Here is a 22,555-nt window from a genome sequence, read left to right on the forward strand (position 1 = left end):
CGTTGACGCCATGATGATTTCTGCCAATCACAATGCAGAATTTTCTGAAAAGAACCGACCAGTCTGAATTACTCGTATTTATCATTCATAAGCCACCCCTGCATGACTGGCATGTGTGTTAAGTCATACTGAGTGTGTTAAAAAACGAACGTGTTCCACAGAAATAACGACTGCATAACTTATTTCGCAAAATTAATGACGCTATAACAAAAAAATTCTGAGGCCCACCATTTCCAGACGCTCTCTAAATTTTAACTAAATACCACAATGCGATACATAAGTTATTCCTAAGCCAGGACTACATTACTAGATCGTGTGGCTCATAGTTTAAGCGAGACTGAAGTGCCTATGTTTGCGGTACCGACCGCTATCCCATTGGCCGCTCTTTCAAACACGTGCGCCACATTACACCGCCGCGTTTCCTATAGCCGCCGCCGCCGCTGGTCGAGAGCGCTGCTACGAGCGACTACGCCGCTGCCAGTGAGATGCTAGCATCCCCTCTCCAGAGCTCCAGATGTGGGTTTACTGATGTTCGAACGTTCATGCACTGAACCCATTTTGTGTGTTTGCCAGTTAAATAACATTTACAGAAGGTCATAGTGGCCAGGTCTCTGAATAGATATGGTACTGAAGAGTGATACATTTATAAGTCTTTTATATCTCTATGCATTTCTACATTAGAATCTACTGTTAGCAACTGACGCTGCAAATACAGGAACAAAGTTATGTATAATTTTTGATAGTTTATATCAGAAGGAGAATAAATTAATATTTGAATTCTCTGTTCATGTGCGGCGGCTGTTCCTCGTTCCCCTAAAAAACCACACAGTGTACAAGGAAGTCATAAGAGTGTTGTCCAGAAATACGATACAATTTTTCTTCGGACTGTAGCGATTCCAGCCGTTATCAAATACATGTAATGTAATCGCAGTTGCGGATACGGGCAGCCCTCAGCTGTGTGATGGAATGACGAGAGCAAAAATTTGTGCCGGACTCGAACCCGGATTTCCGACTTAACGCGACAGGTTGCCTTACTATTAGGCTATTCGAGCACGACTCACATCGACGCCTAGAATTCCATATGCCGTGAACCATGTGTCTACAACCTGCACTCCTACATTCATTGTGTATATTTCTGTACAGGGAAGACATTTAATTAAAAGTTCCTTGCCCGGTGTCGGGCATTCCGGGTTGAAGTCGCGGTCCGGCACAAATTTTCACTGTCCTCATTCCGTTACACAGCTGATGGTTGTCCATATTTGCAACTGCGAATACGTCACATGTACTTCGGGTTTGTAGTTAAAATGAGGATGATGTTATAGGAAATGATGCCATGGTAAATTTATGGCATTATAGCAAAATTCTGAGGTTTACGTATTTGCGAGACTATCAATCAAAGATACGTTATGTGTGTATAAGAACTAGCACAGCGCTACAAAATATGCACCTAGAGAGTTGAACAATATCCTCAGCCATTGTGGGTCATTCAAGGCTGGTGGATCAGAGCAAGGGTGTAACTCTGGAAGGGAGGGACAACGTGGCGTTGTTGGGGTAGACTACACTACAAAGCTGATGAATGGTGTAGGACTGTTGATATTTTTAAAAATTTCAGGAATGCGATGTATCGATGTTATTATTACTGCCCCTCTATTAATAGTGAAAAGTATCGATATATCGACGAAGAAAGTATCCACCGATCTAATGCCGGTTTTAGATGATGTGTGTGAATTCCTAAGGGACCAAACTGCTGAGGCCATCGGTCCCTAGACTTACACACTACCTAAACTAACTTAACGCTGAGGACAACACTCACACCCATACCCGAGGGAGGACTCGAACCTCCGGCGGGAAGGGCCGCACGATTACTGACTTGGCGCATTTAACCGCTCGGTCATTCCGCGCGGCCCGGTTTTAGAGCTGTATATTTAAGTACTGATCTATTATTAGATATTCTGTACATCAACAAGCTAGCAGTCTGCCTATCCGCCTTAGAGCAAGAATCGAAAAGAAAACGATGCGCGTTCACGCTTGGCGATAACCACTTTGCTAACAATGGTGACTGCATGTAAGTGCCACAATAAAAGGTGTCCGTCGGTCGGTTTCGTCACGTATCGCATTTGTTCGGCACAGTTCATGTCAACGTCCCTGTTTTTTTTTTTTTTTCTTTTCTGCCAACGCCAGCGATCTAGCAGTAGTTGTGTCAAAATTGAGTGGTGAAGTTAAACGTTGCAGTTTCTGTTAGTAGCGCCGAGTGACGACTGCCGCCCACCGCAAAGACCAATCTAGTCATTTAGATCTTTGCTCACCATTTTAAGCAACTGTTTTTGAAGAACACTGATGTGAAGAAATAGCATACGAGTTGCGTAAAAAATTGTCTTCTTTAACGCTGAGAGTGTGCTATTTCTTCACATCGGGAATCTTGTTATTCCATTCGCACCGCCACCGGCCAATTCAATCGGACAACTTATTTGTGTCACCCGTGCTTGCTTCACACAAGGAGAAAGGATGACTGTGACGAAAGCTCAAAAAGTAGTAAGACTCTTTCACACCGAGAAAGTAAAACTATTATCTACTACAATTTCAAAAGAACAGTTTAAAATATTTACAGAAAATAGCAAAAAATATAAAATAAAAATATCGGTCCTCAGTATTGTCATTTCGAAATGTATATATCGATTTATGGCGGAAAATATATCGCTTCCTTAAATCGATATTTTCTGGTGAAAATGTCGATATATCAATTAATCCTTATTTTCCCAACAGCCTAGGGTGGAGTACGGCCACGACCGTGAACACTGTGGCCGTTCATCTTCTCAGCAATGTTAGAGAAAAGTGCATTATATACGTGTGAAATACTCGTATTCCCCGATACGGACAACCTAGTTGCTCGCGGAAAAGACACTACTGGTGCTACTACAGCGTGATTTCTACTAACGTTTAAAAACCTCTGAAGCGACCCAGAGGACTCTGAAACAAGAAATATAAATGCATGGTTTCGCGGCTATATGAATGACACTGGCGAAAGCTTTTTCCAGGTACACAAATCCTATGATGGTGCCTCGATTTTTCTTCAGTCGTGCTTCCATTATCAGCCACCACTTCATAACTGCCTCTCAGTTTCCTCTACCTTTCGTAAAGCCAAACTTATTTTCATCTAATAGATTCTCAACTTTCTTTTCCGTTATTATTTATATTATTCTTGTCAGTAACTTCGATGCATGGGCAGCTAAGGTGATTGTGCGATAATTCTCGCGCTTATCTGCCCCTGCTACCTCTCGAATTGTGTGGACGACATTTTTCCAACAGGAGGAATGTCGCCAGTCTCATTGATTCTACACAGCAACGTGAAAAGTAGTTCGGTTTCCATTACCTCCAATGTTCAAGAAATTCCGATGGAATGTTGTCCGTCCCTTCTGCATTATTTGACCCCAAGTCTGCCAAGGCTCGTTGAAATTATGACTCTAACACTGTTGCCCCTGTCTATTTCATATCGACTCCAACTTCTTCTTCTATCACTACTTCAGAGGATCCCTTCCCTAGCAGAGGTCTCCGATTTAATCTTTCAACCTCTCCGCTTTCTCCTCTGCGTTTAACAGTGCAGTTCCTGTTGCACTCTTGATGTGGCCGCCCTTGTCTTTAATTTTACCGAAGGTTTTGCTAACTTTTCTATATGCTGAGCCAGTCCTTCCGACGTTCATTTTTTTTATCTCTTCACGTTTTTCTACGTTATAAATGAAATAACTCAGAAAAGTTCAGAATGTAACCATACGTGGAAATTAATTGGAAGTGGGAATGTAAAATGACTCGTTCGACGTCATTACGATCTACTTTGCAAAATGACTCATGGAGCATGTAACTATCTAACTAATTAACTGTCAATTGACCTTGGTTTCCCTGCAGTTCCTAATTGATTTATAATCCTGTTTTCCTGTCTTTACCTGATCATTTTTGTATTTCCGTATTTCCTCGATCATTGAATTATTCCTTCTGTTACCCATGGTTTCTGCGCAATTACCTTTCTTGGTGGTATGTTTGTCTTTCTAACGTCTGTGATTGCACATTCTACGTACCTCCTCCCTCTGTCCTCAACTGAACTGCCCCCTGTGGAAGTATCCACATCTTTAGCGTATTTGAAACATTCTAATTAATCCTTTGTACTTCTATATCCCACCTTCTCCAACACGGATCCTTTATTACTATTCTCTTAAACCTCAGCCTACTCTTCATCACTAGTAAATCGTGATCTGAGTCTATATCTATTCCTGGGTACGCCTTACAATCCGGTATCTGATGCCGAAATCGCTATCTCATCATGATGTAATCCAGCTGAATCTTCCACTTTCTTCAGGCTGTTACCAAGTATACCTCCTCTTGTGATTCTTGAACAGAGAATTCGCTATTACTAACGGAATCTTCTCGCATATGTGACTTAGTCTTCCTCCTCTTTCATCCCTACTACCAAGCCCACATTCACCGCAACCCTTTCTTCTACTCCATCCTGTACAAACGCATGATTATTAGATTTCCATTTCCCTTTAGATGCTGAATTACTCGCCCTGTATCCTCATATATTTTCTCTCTCTCTTCATCTTCTCCTACCAACGTCGGTATGTACTCTTGAACTATTATTGTCGATGACGGTTTTCTGTCGATCTGATGAGAACAAACCTAGCACTTACCTGTTAGCAGTATCTCACTGTCTGCCCTACCTCCTATTCATAACGAATTTTACTCATGTTATATTATTTTCTGCTGCGATTGATATTAACGTATATTCGTCTGATCATAAATGTTATCTCCTTTCGATTTCACTTTCCTGATCTCCACTGGATCTAGTTTGAACTTTTGCATTTCCCTTTCAGAATTTCTACCTTTCCTACTACGCGTTTCACTGGTTGCTTCCCCGTCAATGCAAGAAAGTGCCCTCAGCCTCCGCTGTCATGTTTGGCAAGGCCGTTGGCAGAACATGAGTGACTTCTTATGCCGGAAGTCTTTGGCCACCATTGCTAATGATTTTTATTCAATGTTTTAGCAGTGGCTGGGTTCAAACCCGTGACCAAGGACGTTTTAACCACTAGTCAGAGACGCTAATCCTAAATCACAGTCGTAATTATTGTGTTAAAATGGAACTGCAAACTCGAGTGAACACCCGAAACAACACCGTTAATCAATAACACCGAGGAAATCTCAGAGATCACAATCCACTACCATCTTCGTCACGATACTTAGCAACTCCAGTTATTCCCTCTGAACATTATGAATTCGTACAAAATACCGGGTGATCAAAAAGTCAGTATAAATTTGAAAACTGAATAAATCACGGAATAATGTAGATAAAGAGATGCAAATTGACACACATGCTTGGAATGGGGTTTTATTAGAACCAAAAAAATGCAAAAGTTCAAAAATGTCCCACAGATGGCGCTTCATCTGATCAGAATAGCAATAATTATCATAACAAAATAAGACAAAGCGAAGATGATGTTCTTCACAGGAAACGCTCAATATGTCCACCATCATTTCTCAACAATAGCTATAGTCGAGGAATAATTTTGTGAACAGCACGGTAAAGCATGTCCGGAGTTACGGTGAGGCATTGGCGTCGGATGTTGTCTTTCAGCATCCCTAGAGATGTCGGTCGATCACGATACACTTACTAGTTCAGGTAACCTCAAAGCCAATAATCGCACGGACTGAGGTCTGGGGACCTGGGAGGCCAAGCATGACGAAAGTGGCGGCTGAGCACACGATCATCACCAAACGACGCGCGCAAAAGATCTTCCACGCGCCTAGCAATGTGGCGTGGAGCGCCACCCTGCATAAACATCTTACGTTCCAGCAGGTGTCTATCAGCCAGGCTGGGGATGATGCGATTCTGTAACATATCGGCGTACCTCTCACCCGTCATGGTAGCATTTACTGACGTTTTGCTGTCCAGCGCCATCTGTCGGACATTTTGTGAACTTTCTTTTTTTGGTTCTAATAAAATCCCATGTCATTCCAAGGATGTATGTCAATTTTTACCTCTCTATCTACATTATTCCGTGGTTTATTTAGTTTTCAAATTTATACTGACTTTTTGATCACTCGGTATGTCAATTGATTATGCACATATTGTCACATATTAAAAGAGACTGCTAATGAACTACAACGAAACAAATAATGACTTAAGTATTCATGAGCGGTCATCAAGACCACCTGTTAGTTGTTGGAATAATAATGTACATGTTTTAATTTCAACAGGGCAGTCTATCGTGAGGCGGACATTTACTTGCTGGATGATCCTTTGTCTGCTGTGGACACTCACGTAGGAAAACATTTGTTCGACGAGTGCATAAGTTCCTACCTGAGTGGCAAGACGAGAATTCTGGTCACTCACCAACTTCAGCACTTGCAGACTGCTGACAACATCGTGGTGCTTAACAAAGTGTGTTGTTCTTTTCTGACAGCTGTAACAACTTTATGGTGTTTTGCTCTCATTCTAATGGATGTTTACGTTGCAGGGGAAGATCGAACATCAGGGAACCTTCGAGGAAATCATCAAGAGCGGTGTCAGCTTCTCAAAACTGATGTCTTATTCTGAGGAAGAATCTAAACAGGAGGAGTTCGGCATTTCACGACAGCGAAGCATTAGAAAATCGTTTCGTGTAATTAGTTATCTATTTATTCTAAAATTCATTTTGCTTTCCGTAAGTTATGACCGTACTGCTGTAAATCTGGTTTCATTTGTAGAGAAAGGAGGATAGTCGTAGGACGCCAAAGCGTATTGGATCACGAAAGGGTTACAAAGGAGGAGCTCTCCGGCGAGTTTCTGACTTGTCACGAGTGGTGAGTACTGCTAACTGCTGTTGGACTTCTACCGTGTGTGTGTGTGTGTGTGTGTGTGTGTGTGTGTGTGTGTGTGTGTGTGTGTGTGTGTGTGTACGTGTATGTGTGATTATATGTCGGAGATGTGCATTTCAATTCTACATTATGTAAAACTTTCTCTCCGTGAAGAGTATGATCGTCTTGTTGTCTGTATCCGATTCTGTATACTATTTTCGTTGTATATCGTTAACTTATATATAGTTAATAATCATTTTCACTTGTGGATCGCCCAGGAATGACGAGACCTTTACTTTCTTGCGCTAGTGATTCATTTAACTGAGCAGAGAGCATTCACCCAGGGCTCGGCTTAAAACTGAGGAAACAAGTTTTGCAGAGTTCCAGCCTCTCAGTAGACTGTTCTCAGGTTCGCCTTTTTCCGTGAAAATGTCTATCATCCTTGTCAAGGTTATGAAATCAGAAAATTTCTACTAACTGACGTCCTATGCACTAAGTTTACAGTACGTGTTTGTGCATAGAAGCCTGACGTGATACTGTTTTCAGATGCTATTTAAATTTTTTGAATGCGGAAGTATCAGCTGAAATTGTCAATTTTAGTATTTTAATAATTTCTGTTCTTGGACCAAAACTATACACTGCCACGAAAGACATACCAAAAACTGATGGTAGAATCATTGAAACAGTTCTTAGCAATTGTAGACATTTGTTCGAAGAATGAAACAGTTCTTCCAGACGTTAGTAATATTTTGCCATAGGCCGAAATGCTTAAATTTATTAAGCAGTTAATAAATTTTAAGTAAGGACTGATTACTTGACTGATCGCCTAAGTAACCATGCAGTTCTGCTTCCGTATTCTTGAATACTACTGAGGTATACTTGAATGACTGCTTGCTGTGACTGTCAGTAGCAAACACACAGAATGCCACCACAAAACATGTTACTATTTCGCCAGAACAATTTAGTGATAAACAAATGCTTTCGCTGTACCTGTATGTTTCTACTTTCACGTCTGCTCTTGTCTATGGAAGATGACTTAGGTCCATACACAAAACCCACACTTACACAGAACCGGTACAAATGTAAAACGACAATAATATTTATACAATTATTTAGACCGATAAGTTACTTCTCTGTTTTAACTAAGTAGTTGTGCAACAATGTAACTAGAGTCGGTTTTTTGTGTAAAATTACGGGCGTGTGAACTGTTATGAATTATTGAAGCTGTTTCGCAGTCTGTATGTAAAATGGAAGATTGAATGGAAACAATAACATGTTTATTATAAGATTATTACTGCGGTGTGTGGGACCGTGTATGTCACACTTGGTTTTGTTAACATACGTTGACATGATGGAGTGCTAATGGACGTAATTTTATAGAGCAAATTGCGAAGTTACTAACAGCATTCGAACTACATAACATTACGTGACTGCATTACTGCCAAGTGAGCAGCATTAGCTAAACAGTAAGACAAAACATTTGACTGCTAGAGAACTCTGCGTTTGAATGAACTTTTGGTAAATAAAAAATAATTTAGGAGAATATTATTTACTGCTGCTGCCGATTTGGTGTGCGAGCACAGGTTTTTTTTTTCCCCACATAAGGATGTATTTGAGAGGCGAGGCGTCACTTTACTGACATTCACTGTTGGGTGCAGAATATGCTTTGGTACTCAGGTTACACGTATTTGGCATATAGTTCATCAGTTCATAATACATTTCTTAAATACATATTATCTATAACAGCTACTTTTACAAGAGAGTCCGTGCCACCTTTTTAGATCAGAGTCCACCTACTCTTTTCTGAATCAAAATAATGTCCTTTGTCTATTTCGTACATAGTCTCCGATAGCACAAATATACTAACGTTTTATGTTGACACCTGGAACTTTCCCGTATTTTCGATGTTTTTGTTCCTCATCAAGAAAATCTTCTGTTATTCTGAGACTCTCTTGTGCTGAATATGCAGTCCTTGAAAGCTCGTCTCTTTGTGTCTTCTCGCTCTTCTGTCTTCTGTTGATGATTTCGAAAAAATAGTGATTTCATCTTACATTTCTGTATTTTACTGCAACAATAGTGCAATGATTATCTGCTGGCAACTTAAGAGTTCCGCTCGTCTCTGCACGCTAAAGTGCTTTGATGAACTAGCACTACACTGCTCGTCTCCACATAACAGCTTCCGTCTGTTATCATACAGAAAACTGTGTCCTTTCTGCAAAATCATCACTTTTTCCACAAATAAAATGATTCGTCCGTTCAGAGCGTCTTTGCACTGCCACATACCAGCTTCAACTAACTTGCTTGCAGTAGTTGCTTCTCTCTTAACGACTTTTGGCAGATTGAGTTTCTCCTATGAGACTAAACATATTTACCGAGTACACTGTATTCGTTTACCTTTAAAAATCATATAAAATCATCATTACATAATTTTGTTTCTCATCGAAAATGCGCTTTGTTAGTTTGTGGCAGGGAAACCTCCATAACAGCATATGTAAATGAAACTGAACAAGACAGAACATTTTAGTACTTTACCACTATAACAAATTTAAAACGTTTAATTAAAAAGTATATGGTTTCTTGTTGATAATAATTAATATCATTCGTGTTTGTCACACAGACCTTGATCCTTTAATACCGATTTCACAGATATAGTGCATGTGTGTGTACGTGTGTGTGTGTGTGTGTGTGTGTGTGTGTGTGTGTGTGTGTGTGTGTGTTGGGTTGAGTTGTTTTGGGGGAGGAGACCAAACAGCGACGTCATCGGTGTCTTCGGATTGGGGAAGGATGGAGAAGGAAGTCGGTCATGCCCTTTCAAAGGAACCATCCCGGCATTTGCCTGGAGCAATTTAGGGAAAACACGGAAAACCTAAATCAGGATGGCCGGATGCGGGATTGAACCGTCGTCAATAATTAGTCAACTGCTGTTTGGTAAAAAGTGGAGAAGATGCTACTGCCTTAGCAAAGTCAATATTTGCGCAGCTAGCAGTCCATGTGACAGTCTACAGACTCTACAACCTCTACTACCTTGACATTACAATCCAGGCCCCCCTTGTCAATGATGTCATAAAGCCATGCCCTCTCCCTCCATTTCACTATCCTGCAACCAATTAAAATCAAAGCTGGCGAAACTAACCAGCTGCGCTAGCAGAGAATTTAATGAAAACTCCAAGATGGCTGAACTAGCCCAGATGCCATTTGTGACTCCTCCCTGTCTACTCACCCTTCGATCTCAGTGTAGTATTAAAATGAGGTGGCTAAATCAAATAAATAATATAAATTTAAAAAATCTGCGTAGGCAGCTAAACTATACCTTACACTTTCACTCCTCTCCAGACAATCACAGTGACTTATTATAATGAGGCAACCCGATCAGAATGTAGTTTTATTAGAGACATCAAATAAATTAAATATTTCATAGCAATTCCTGGAGTTCAGTTCCGATGATAAATTCTGAGTAATGTGTATTTTTCTAACAGTGAAACAATTCATTTTTATCCCTTGTAGTTGTCACAAAATGCTAAGTATGTATTAGATGACGAATACAAACATTTTCCATGCACAGGGCATACTTGATAAAAGAAAAATCAGTGCATTCAGGCACTTCAACAGTAATAATTTACTAGCTTTATTTAGACAGAACTGGGATGAAGTAAGAAATGGTCGTTGTTACTGTTCTGAATACTGTGCTGCGCAATGGGTATACTTGATCAAATTCGTAAAACGTTATAATACAAACTGACAATGCGCAAATATTCAAATTTAACAGTACTGTTACACTGATGGACCTGAAATGACAAAGAGCTATTAGAATTTATATTGCCCAACAATTTCCTGAAAAATGCATTAGACTGTCGAAAAATTTCTTTATTGAGGGCTGAATTACACTATTAGTTAAGAGTAGAATCGGAATTAACAGTATTTTGTCATCCTTCTAAAGAAATGTCGTTATGTCCAGGCCAGGAATTCAACAATAACAAGAATTATTTTCTGCAAATGGTAAGAAGATGTTTTGGATGTAACACTGAAAGGTCTTCTCTCCCATTTTCCATATTTTGCTACCTCTACTACAAGACTTTTGCAAGTAAAAAGTCCCTTTTTTTTAGGTTTTAGTCCTAATTTGCCTTGATGTTCTTGAAGACAGAGGTAAAGGTGCGGAAATTGTAATCCACTGATAAGACCCCTGGCATTGTTGTATGAGAATGTGTTATAACATTCGTCGACTGCACAAGTAACTCTGTGATTTTTCACTCGACATGATAAAAGTGCAGTATGCACGAAACCTGACTAATTGGCCGTATATGCAGCTTTTATGGGGTAGCAAGAAGCTTCTTCATGACAGCTACGAATTTCTCTGTAGTATTACCTATCAATGACATCTCCTCTACATGTTTACTTGAGGAAAACTTCGTAATGTTGATTTTTCGTATAGTTTCCTAAATCTGTTTAAGCGCTGGAAGAATCCTGGAAATTAGCAATGTTCAGCTCACTTGCAATTCAGAACTTCCTGTCTCGTAGATCTACCTCGGTAACAGTGCACTGACTCGCACGAGGAGCTCTAAACCTTTCGAATAGTTTTTCTTTCACGCTTTTGCGAGTTTCATTTTGGCGCATATTTCGTACTTCGTGCAAAACTTCCTTTCATTTATACAGTTCATGTTCAGAGTCTACGAAACGAAACCGGCTTTGCACACTGCTTAAGTTTAAGCGTTTTCTCCCTCCTCGGTTTAACCAAAAACATTTATAGCCTTTTCGTTCTCACTGAAAGTTGTTACTGCACGTTTTTCTTTTGGACTTGGAAGGTACTCTACATCTGTTATGGACGTTAAGTAGTACAACAGTCATCGTTCAATTACTATTCAAGGAAGTATCCACGCTGTTTCCTGTTTCTTCTAATGTTTACACAATTTCTAGCAAAATGTCAACATCATTGGAATGAATGACCAAGAAATTAACTAGCAAATAACACATATGTAGGTCTTCAAAAGAAGTAGGTGATTTCGATTAATATTGGTAGCATGTTCTTCATATTTCATATTTGCAAGATTGAAAACATTAATTGGATTCTACATTACGTGGAACTCTGGAACTTGCATAGATACAGATGCTAATAGCAAGCATGTACCAAGAAATCTCAAAGAATATTGATTCAGTTTCACCTCCATTGTTGACACTTGGCGATACTGCAAAGGCAACTGCTAATTATTGTGGATATTAAATGAGCAGCAAATTTGAGCGAATATATAGTAGTTATGAATAATTGTGTCAGAGAAACTGTCGATGGAAACTGAAATTCTCCTTCAAATTACGATCTTGCTGTGCCATGTTATATGTTTACCGATGTGTCATCAGCAAGGACATGTGCCCGTCGTTTTGCACATGCGCCATCTGCCACAGCTACTGCAGGTGTCTACATTTCGCCAGCCACCTGGCGAGCTAAGAATTTGGCGTATTTCAACTTAAAAAAAAATTAAGGCAGGTTTCGGCATGTTGGATTGGGCTGTTCTTATGTTGGAGTTAAGTTCCACGTCATGAAATTTCGATACATTAATCTGCTCAATTTGCTCAGTTTCTACCATTTACATACAAAGTAATAATATATTTTCCAGAGGTTCTTAGCACCTTTAATGTTGATTAGTTTTGTTCTTATTTGCCTTTTGGTGCAAGAACAAAGAATCTCTTATGTCACAATTTGAGATTGAAGCTAACTGCGTATAGTGACGTAATCCCCCAGGTATATTACATATCTACCACAATCCAAACAAAACAGTAAAACTGAGGACAAAGTAAATTACGGTTGTAAAAGTTAACTTTCTGTCACAGTCAGACTGACTAATCGCTGCATAGTGCAAAATCTTTCGAATATTTTCCACAGAAATATTATTTACAAATATACAAGTAATTATACCCCATCACAGTCTGGAACTACTTCGTTTTACACAGTCACAGTGACATTACGTGAAATATGTCTCAGACCGCAATCTCTATACGATGTGGATGTCGAACTTCAGCTGTCTAAACTAGAGATGGGCAAAACTGTTATTTTCAGAGATTGGATTAGAACTGTTCACTCCCTGAAATGAATTAGCTCTTTTTCATGACTCACCACTCATTTACAATAGAAAATAAATGGAAGGCACATTGCCCTTTAAACTTGGTTTATTCCAGTACTATACCTGTATTTTGATCTTATTTGATCCTATTTTGAAGTAACACAGATAATGAGTAAGAATTTTGTATTGTTTATTGAAATTTCCACGATATGACAAAGTTTTTGATTATTGATTTATTTTGCACTATCGTGGTTTTTTGGGTGATCGGAAAATGTTGTAACTTGAGATTTACATTAACAATATATTTGGCTATAATGTATTAAAATTTCATTAACCTCATACAAATACATCGCAAGCCATATATTTTTAAAGTGAACGTTTCCTTCCGAAGACGCCTAAAATCGCAAAATCCGTACCAGAATAAGAAAAAAAAATATAAATTTGACTGTAAAACGAAAGTGCTGCATATAGCCTTACGCAGAATAAAACAAGGAAAATATTGGTGTATCACATTTTGCAATACATTTATCGGTTCGCTCGTAATTAAAGCGTAAATTCGAGTGTCCATAATAAAAATCCTATAGTAAGAGGAGTCATCAGGAACCTAATCTAATCAGTTTAAACAAATAAAAATAAAATAAAAACAATTGATGTATACATAACATAATAATGTAATATACATAGTGGTATTACTACGAAGAACAATATCCAGTAGGGACAAACTCCGATGCAGAGGCGCTGAGTCGAGCAGGTCGAGCCGCGAGCTGTATTACTGCGTGAGCTGAGACCGCAGAGACCAGAGTGACACCCGAGTCGCTTTGCTCAACGCTCTGGCTAGAGTCGAGATGGTGGGGTGAGCGTTGAGCGGGCGAGTTCCGAGGGTGGGGGGAGCGGTGAACTCACCCGCTCCGAGACAAATCGTCCGTTCCCTTGCGAGCAGGTTGTTGCAAGTAGTTCCTATGTTATCCGCTAGGTGGCTCTCTGTCCTGTTGCTCGCATCAACTGCCCAGAGGGCAGGACGTGCGACTGAAACGATCGCCGACAGAGTGCGATGCGAAGTTAAGCTGCACCAGACGCGGCAGACGACGCACAGAGACGGCACGGCATATGTGAAACACAAAATCCAATGGGGCACTGCACAATGCAGGCAGCCAAGGTAGAAGCAGGGCAGAGGCCGGCGCTGACTGTGTCGTGTGGCGTGCACTGTGCTCTGACCAGCAGAGACGCTGCTGATATGCTCCGTCTCTCTCTCTCTCTCTCTCTCTCTCTCTCTCTCTGCCATGGGAAACGTTTGGAGCTACCGTTCTTTTTTCCTGAATCACTGATTGTTCACTCCTTTGAAAGATTCAACTCTATGAATTAGTTCAAGAGCGGATCCCCCATCTCTAGTCTAAACGCTCCAGCCAAAGATGTTTCTGTTTCGTTACTTGCCTAATTACAACACGGCTGCTATGAAATGTTACGAGAACGCAAAATGAAATTACTTTTCACTTCTGTTTACACATCAGCCTATTCATCGCTTACTAATACCAAGTTTAGATCTAGAAGTGAGTACAGAACTTTTTTGACCAATTACAACATGGCAGACTATGCAGATGACAAGAAATACACGAACGTCGAAATCCCATGCACTGAAATCAGAGATCTATATCCCGATAATATACAGAACTTAGGCTCAGATTATAATCGTTTTGAACAGTGGACTGTGGTAAAATATTACTCGGTGCATTCTAATTTAGAATGGCCACGGTTACAGATTATCCAGCACTGACAGTTCAGAACTGTCGTGCGCTCCACGGAGTTAATACGTAATATTGTAAAACTACGTCTCCACTCTCGTTCTGGTATGTACACTGAGGTGACAAAAGTTATGGGATACTTTCTAATATCGTGTTGGACCTCCTTTTGCCCGGTTTAAAGCAGCAACTGGACGTGGCATGGACTCAACAAGTCGCTCGAAGTCTCCTGCAGAAATACTGAGCCATGCTGCCTCTGTACCCGTCCATAACTGCGAAAGTGTTGTCGGTACGGGATATTGTGAACGACGAAATGACCTCTGGATTATATCCTACAAATGTTCTATGGAATTCATGTCTGGCCATGTGAGTGGCCAAATCATCCTCTTGAGCTGTTCAGAATGTACCTGAAACGAGTCGCGACATCACATCGTTGTTTGGGAACAAGAAGTTCTTGAAGGTCTACAAAGGGTCTCCAAGTAGCCGAACACAAACATTCCCAGTCAGTGATCCGTTCAGTTGATCCAGAGGACCCAGTTCATTTCATGTAAACACAAGCCTCACCATTATGGAGCAACCATTAGCTTGTACAGTGCATTGTTAACTTGGGTCCATGGCTTCGTGGGGTCTGCACCACACTCGAGACCTACCATCAGCTCTTAGCTATTGAAATCGGGACTCATCTGACGAGGACACGATTTTCCAGTCGTCTAGTGTCCAACCGATATGGTCACGAGCCCAGGACCGGCTCTACAGGCAATGTCGTACATTTAGCAATGGCACTCGCGTCGGTCGTATGCTGCCACAGCCCGTTAATGCCAGATTTCGCCGCACTATCCTAAGGGAAATGTTCGTCCTACATTAATTTCTGCGTCTATTTCACGCAGTGTTGCTTGTCTGTTAGCACCGAAAACTCGACGCGGACGCCGCTGCTCTCTGTCATTAAGCGAAGGCCGTCGGCCACTGCGTTGTGCATGGTGAGATGTAACTCCAGAAATTTGATATTCTCGGCACACTCTTGACACAGTGGAGCTCAGAACATTGAATTCCGTAACGACTTTCGAAATAGGATGTCCCACGCGTCTAGCTCCAACTACCACTACGCGTTCAAAGTCTATTAATTCCCATTTTGCTGCCATACGCAAGTTGGAAACCTTTTTAAATGAATCGCCTGAATGCAAGTGACAACTCCACAAAAGCACTTTATAGCTTGTTTACATGATATTACCGCCTTTTACATGTGTGCATATCAGTATTCAATGACTTTGGCCGCCTCAGTGCACACAAGGTACTCTTCGAGCTCTTAGGGAGGCCTAGCGATGTAATGAAAGTACACAAAGCTGTCAGGCTGAAGAAAAATTCACTCACCCGTATATCACTGCACCAATTTTTGAGTAGTACCAATACAAAAATGTCTGCATAAAATTTAGTTGTGTATATTAAATAACGGTGATTTGCCAACACTGTAGCGACATACACGCAAACTTCCTTTAAATATTACAACAGAGCGGTGGTATCTCTGTGTAGAATTTTTGGTATATAAAAGTCGAGTTGAAGGGTTCGATTGTTGGTGTAGGCGTATTTATTTTTATTTTTTAATTTGTCTTTGTGGTGTGGTACATGAATTCTTAATTGTTATGTAACAATTATAGCTGGCTCTGCAACAAACGCGTGCGATGACTCAGTACCAACACAGATATGAGAGAACCATCATTTACAATCATTTTGGCAATAAAGTAAGTAGTAGGACTACCAGCTTTGCAGGTAATTTCCAAACTCTGCTACTAATTGCTCTATATATTTTGGGGAAGAAGGTAGGAGTGTAGTGCGTGCTGAGAAAGCAGAGCTACTAGCATTTGAAGGCACAATAAGTGTTTAAAGATAGAAAATAAAAATGATTACAACCTAATTTTTGTATTAGTATTGAATAATTATACACCTTTTGTGCAAGATCTGTTGTATTTTATTAAAAAGTTTGATTGCACTTGACACAGACTGAAATTGGTAAATATAAATAATACATCTGGACTAAGAGTGGAATCTTCCATACAGAACTTCATATCCCAAAAGCCTTATGCAGTCCAATATCTTCATAGCATTGCTGTCGGATATCAAAGGAATGTATTTGTATCACATGTGAGCACTCCATTGAGATATTACCAGTCTTCGACGACCAATTTTTTGTGGAAATATGCCCACCGAAAATTTTTGTCCCGTAAATGTTTTTACTGCTAGTATACAAGGATTGACTCTGTGAAGGCCTAGTGTGCAGATTTTCTTCTCTCTGTATTCTACGTGAATTGTACGTTACAAAAATACTAAATATTCTTACTGCTGTTCATTTCACGCGTATTTTCCTTACACATGTACAAGTGGTCACTTCCAATACTACATCGAATAGAAAGCTAAGAATATAGTGTATACCAGAAAAAAAGCTATTAGGTCTTTTTCTTGCCAATAAAATTTTGTATATCTATGACAATATATCAGTGTCTCCCACGAGTACTGTCGCTCTCAAAATGGTCTTCACATGCAGTCATTATGAAACTAATTTTGTTTGCTGTCTTGAGCTGTGTAGGAATTACAATAGCAGCTTTGAGTGGAAGACAAATAAGGAACTGACTTCCAGCTGATGCACTGGTGTCTTCCTTACAGAGCATTGCTGCTGACCAGCCGGGGAAAACGAAACTGGACGCTTCCCAGCAGGACAGTAACGAGGAGAAGGCGCAGCGGTCGCTCAGCTGGTGGGTGGTGTGGGAGTACTTCAGGGCTGGCGGCGGCGTGTGCGGGGTGTCCGCCGTCGCGGCGCTCATACTGGTGTCCCAGGTCGTCACCAGCGGCTCCGACTACGTCATCACTTACTGGTCAGCACGCCGCAGCGCTCTGCCCTGTACTCTCATCTGTCACTCTACTACGACAGAGTGAAGCGTATAACTGATTCACTTGTAGAAAGAAGGCTTGGTGACAATGAAATTTAGGTTTTGATTGTACGAGGGGCGTTCAGTAAGTAATGCGATACTCCTTTTCTGTCGACCAATTTCAGTTGAAAAAATGCTGACTCTGTTGTGGGACATCGTGGAATATCCCCGCTTCAGCTCCTGCAGTTTCATGAAGTTCCGATAAGTGGCGGCGCTATATGCAACCGTGAAAATGGCGTCTGTAACGGAGATACCTTCTAAGCAGAGAGCTGTCATTGTGTTTCTTTTGGCGGAAAACCAGAGCATTGATCTGGTGCGTAAATATGACTTGCGGAATTTATTTCATTGTCTAACATACCAAAGCGTCCTTCATTTGGTACGACGGTGTTACCAGATATGAGGAAACGATACACGTTTTCATATTTCGAACTCAATCAAACAAGGGCATAATATAGTTCGATGACTGATTTCGTTTGAGGACTGATTTTTGCCGACCACTTTGGCCGAGCGGGTCTAGGCGCTTCAGACCGGAACCGCGCTGCTGCTACTGTCGCAGGTTCGAATCCTGCCTCGGGCATGGATGTGTGTGATGTCCTTAGGTTAGTTAGGTTTAAGCAGTTCTAAGTGTAGGAGACTGAGGACCTCAGATGTTAAGTCCCATAGTGCTTAGAGCCATTTGAACCATTGGAACCGATTTTTTTGTTCTGTTCTGAACAGGAATGATCATTTTGTAAATCTGGCCACGTACACACTCACATACACATTGTCCGTGCTACACGGGTGAATACTAAGATCGTATTCTTAAAGTCGTCTGTGACTAAATAACGTTTATCGGCGATGTTGGAATGGACAATGGAAATGTTAGTCACAAATAGTATTACCAAACAGTAATCGCTCTTTTCAGTTTTTGTACTCTACAAGACTCTTTTTGGTAAATCGTTAAGATGGATCTGCCTCAGATATTTGAAGTCGTACACATACAGTTATTCTTAGTTTTCTGAAACAAACCACTCATTATGTGTAAGAGTGGAAGGTACAAATGTGAAATTGGCATGAACTGTACTGCATACTTCGATATTCAAGTGATGAACATCAGCGGTACTGTACGGTGTAGGTAGGACTGACACAACCCAAATTACATAAATAATGGTAACGCAACGGGTTTCTCGTCATAAATCGCATCTGAATCTTGCTTGGTTATAAGATCTTTCTACGACGCGGCTGCTCGCATTGGGCGGAATCCCACGACTGCCTTGCGAGTATGGGTTCGGTGGGTTCAGGAGGGACACACTTCGGCACGTTGCAGCACCTCAGCTGTACTGCGCGGCCAGCGGCAGAGAGAACTGTTTGTCTCGATCGTGCAGGATCTTAAGGCCTCGGGAAGTCCTTTGCATCTGAAAGTGGGCAGCAGTATACGGTAGTGTGACGACATCACGAGCATCGCCGACTATCTGCACTGCGACCATTGTTGCGGCTTCCCTTGACGCGCAAAGAACAACAGTGCAGTGCATCGACATCACGTCGTCTTTTGAGAGGAGCAGTGTACAGCATCAGCATACACGCATCCGTCATTGGAGGCCCCGAGGGACTGTATGTATTAAATTTCGCACTTCATACACCTACATCTACATCAGTATTCCGCAGTGACACTAAGGCGGAGGGTACCTCTGGTAATATTAACATTAACTGGATTCCCCTTCCCTGCTCCATCACGAAAGAATTATTATAGGTAAGCCTCTGTTAGCTCTACTTTCTCAGATTTTTTCATCGTGCTCAGTTCTCGAGATATGAATGAGAGGAAGTAATATGTTGTTCGGCTCTTCCCGGAAAGTAATCTCTCGAAATGTCGATAGTAAACCCATCCGTGATGCACAGCGCCTCGCTCGTAGTGTCTGCCTCAGGAGTTTGTTGAACGTCTCTGACGAATAAACGATCCTGTGACGAAACGCGCCGCTCTCCGTTGGATCTTGTCTATTTCGTAAGGATCCCAGATTGAGGAACAATACCCTAAAATCGGCCGAAGAAGCACCTTGTAAGCGGTTATAATGGGTTACATTTCTTTAAGATTCGCCCAATGAATCAGAATCTGACATCTACTTTTCTCACTATTTGTTTTTTGTAGTTATTCCTCTCGTGGTCGTGCGGTAGCGTTCTCGCTTCCCACGCCCGGGTTCCCGGGCTCGATTCCCGGCGGGGTCAGGGATTTTCTCTGCCTCGTGATGGCTGGGTGTTGTGTGCTGTCCTTAGGTTAGTTAGGTTTAAGTAGTTCTAAGTTCTAGGGGACTGATAACCGTAGCAGTTAAGTCCCATAGTGCTCAGGGCCATTTTTTTGTAGTTATTCCACTTAATGTCGCTCTGAGTAGTTACTCCTAGATTTTACGGTAAATACTGTTTCTAGAAATTTATTACCAGTAATGTGTAGTTGAACAGCAGTGGATTTTTTTTATGTACACACAATACGTCAAATTTGTTTACGTTCATGGTCAACTGTCAGAGACTGCAACATTTATCAATTTAATGTAGAGCATTTTACAAATCGATGCCAACTACCTTGCCGTAGTGGTAACACCGGTTCCCGTCAGATCAGCGAAGTTAAGCGCTGTCAGCCTGGGCTAGCACTTGGATGGGTGACCATCCGGTCTGCCGAAAGCTGCTGGCAAGCGGGGTGCACTCAGCCCTCGTGAGGCAAACTGAGGAGCTACTTGAATGAGAAGTAGCGGCTCCAGTCTCGAAAACTGACATAAGGCCGGGAAAGCGGAGTACTGACCACGTGCCCCTCCATATCTGCATCCATTGGCGCCTGTTGCCTGAGGATGACATGGCGGCCGGTCGGCACCGTTGGGCCTTCATGGCCTGTTCGGGAGGAGTTAAGTCTTTTTATTTTACAAGTCGATACTGTCTTCTGGCGTTTCTACTTCCTTATAAACAACGCGTCATCTGCGAACAGTCTTAATGAGCTTCCGATGCTTTCTGCTAGATCATTTATATACACTATAAACAGTAACGGTTCTATCACTCTTCCTGGGAATGCTCCGAAAATTACCTTTACACCTGTCGATATTGTTCCGTTAAGAGCGAAGTGTAGGACTATCTGCTAGGCAGGCCTGAATACGGTCGCTAATCTGGTCTTATTTTTGGTAAGCTCGTATTTTCTTCACTAGATGACAGTACAGAACAGTGTCAAAAGTCTTTCTGTGGTCAATCAGCAGCTCCAAATCACTTAAATTTAATTAGGTACTCATTCTGCTTTGCTCTATACGCACAGTAAGGAAAATTTCGTTATTTGCTGTCCTTCCTGCTGTTGCAATTTGAATGACAATCAAGGTACGTAATGTGACCTTTGATTTATACCTCTCTCTTATCACTCCTTTTCACAAGTCGATACTTCTCAGCTATATAAGTAGCTGTACTTATATACACGTTATTGGGAGTGAATAACGGGGCGGGGTAGCGCCGTGATTAGGATTCGGAAGGACGACAGTTGAAACCTGCCTCCGGCCATCCTGATGCAGGCTTTCCATGGCTTAAGGCAAATGCCGGGATGGTTCCTTCGAAAGGACAGGGCTACTTTTCTTCTCCATCCTTCCCTAATCCGAGCTTGTGCTCCGTCTCTAATGACCTCGTTGTGGACGGGACGTTAAACACTCATCTCCTCCTCCTTTCTGTTCGGCGGCGAGGAACCCAGCGGCCACACACCTTTGAGTACCCCAACCGATGGACGAGTGTGTCAGCGCTACCTACAGACGTCCACGTGTGAAGCGAGGTGTTCGATTGTGATCCGTCCATCACCTCGAATGAGAGTGTCCACACACTCCAGGAATCGCAGCTGTGTGCGGCCGGCCGGCACGCAGGAGGTCGGACAAATTTTGGCGATCTCTCTGCGATTATGACAGACGCTTCGCCCAACGACTCTTCGTGCTTTTGTTAACTGCCAGATCTCCGTAGACATTATGCAAGTGGCTACGGATATCTGTGATGCTTATGTTTTCCGCCGAAAGAAACTCAATGACAGCTCCCTGCTTGGAACGTACCTCCGTTACAGACGCAAGTTTGAAATTTACGAATAGTGCCGCAGAATGTCGGAAGTTCGTGAAACTATAGAGACCGAAGCGGACATATTCTAGGATGTCACACAACAAATTCCGCCTTTTTTAACCAAATTGGCCGCCCCTCGTATTTCACGGATACCGATCATTGTCACAAGACGATATACAGTCGATTACCTCTACAGTGGCTTTCTTCTGGCTCTGCTCTTTGCCAGAGTACTTTTTACAATTTCAACTTGCGAAGTGATGCGTTCACATACTAGTGTTCCCTGCCAGACCCATCGCTGGCAAAATGTTGGATACATCGGGGCATTCTTTATCGATGCTGCTATTTTCTCAGACGTTAGCGTATTTTGAACAATACTGAAGCCAGCTGGTCTTTCCTGGCAGGTCCAACATAGAGGCGAGGCGCAGCTCTCTGCGGCTGACCAGCGCCGCCGACCAGGCGGCGGCGTCGCAACTGGAGGCGCTGCCGCCGGGCCGCTTCTTCCTGGAGCTGTACGGCGGGCTCGTGCTCGGCTGCATCCTCCTCAACCTGGTGCGCGTGCGCGCCTTCTTCTACTTGTGCCTGCGCGCCTCCAGGAACCTGCACGACCGCATGTTCAACTGCGTTCTCAGGGCCGCCATGCGCTTCTTCGACACAAATCCCTCTGGGCGGATTCTCAACAGATTCTCCAAGGATATTGGCTCTATCGACGAACTCCTGCCGATGTTTGCGATGATGATGATTCAGGTAGCTTTTGTTTCTAAAGAGAATTTTTAAAATTTAACTATGTTCATTAAATTTATTTAATTGTACTGGTTGAAAAATAGTGGGCTGTGAAGTTCAAAAAATGGCTCTCAGCACTATGGGACTTAACATCTGTGGTCATCAGTCCCCTAGAACTTAGAAATACTTAAACCTAACTAACCTAAGGACATCACACACATCCATGCCCGAGGCAGGATTCGAACCTGCGACCGTAGCGGTCGCGCGGCTCCAG

The 22,555-nt window shown here is 41.9% G+C and overlaps 1 protein-coding gene across 1 annotated transcript in view; it reads left to right on the plus strand.

The window, feature by feature from the left end:
• The window catches only part of LOC126162479 (ATP-binding cassette sub-family C member 4-like), a 242,101-nt gene that overhangs the window by 153,628 nt on the left and 65,918 nt on the right, over positions 1-22,555 (plus strand). Inside the window, exons 12-16 of the mRNA XM_049919021.1 lie at positions 6,244-6,427; positions 6,504-6,647; positions 6,733-6,828; positions 17,264-17,472; positions 21,963-22,305. Coding sequence (XP_049774978.1) covers positions 6,244-6,427; positions 6,504-6,647; positions 6,733-6,828; positions 17,264-17,472; positions 21,963-22,305 — 976 coding nt within the window. The remainder of the gene's footprint in view (positions 1-6,243; positions 6,428-6,503; positions 6,648-6,732; positions 6,829-17,263; positions 17,473-21,962; positions 22,306-22,555) is intronic.

The sequence above is a fragment of the Schistocerca cancellata genome, chromosome 2, assembly GCF_023864275.1.
Source record: "Schistocerca cancellata isolate TAMUIC-IGC-003103 chromosome 2, iqSchCanc2.1, whole genome shotgun sequence".
Classification (NCBI taxonomy): domain Eukaryota; kingdom Metazoa; phylum Arthropoda; class Insecta; order Orthoptera; family Acrididae; genus Schistocerca; species Schistocerca cancellata.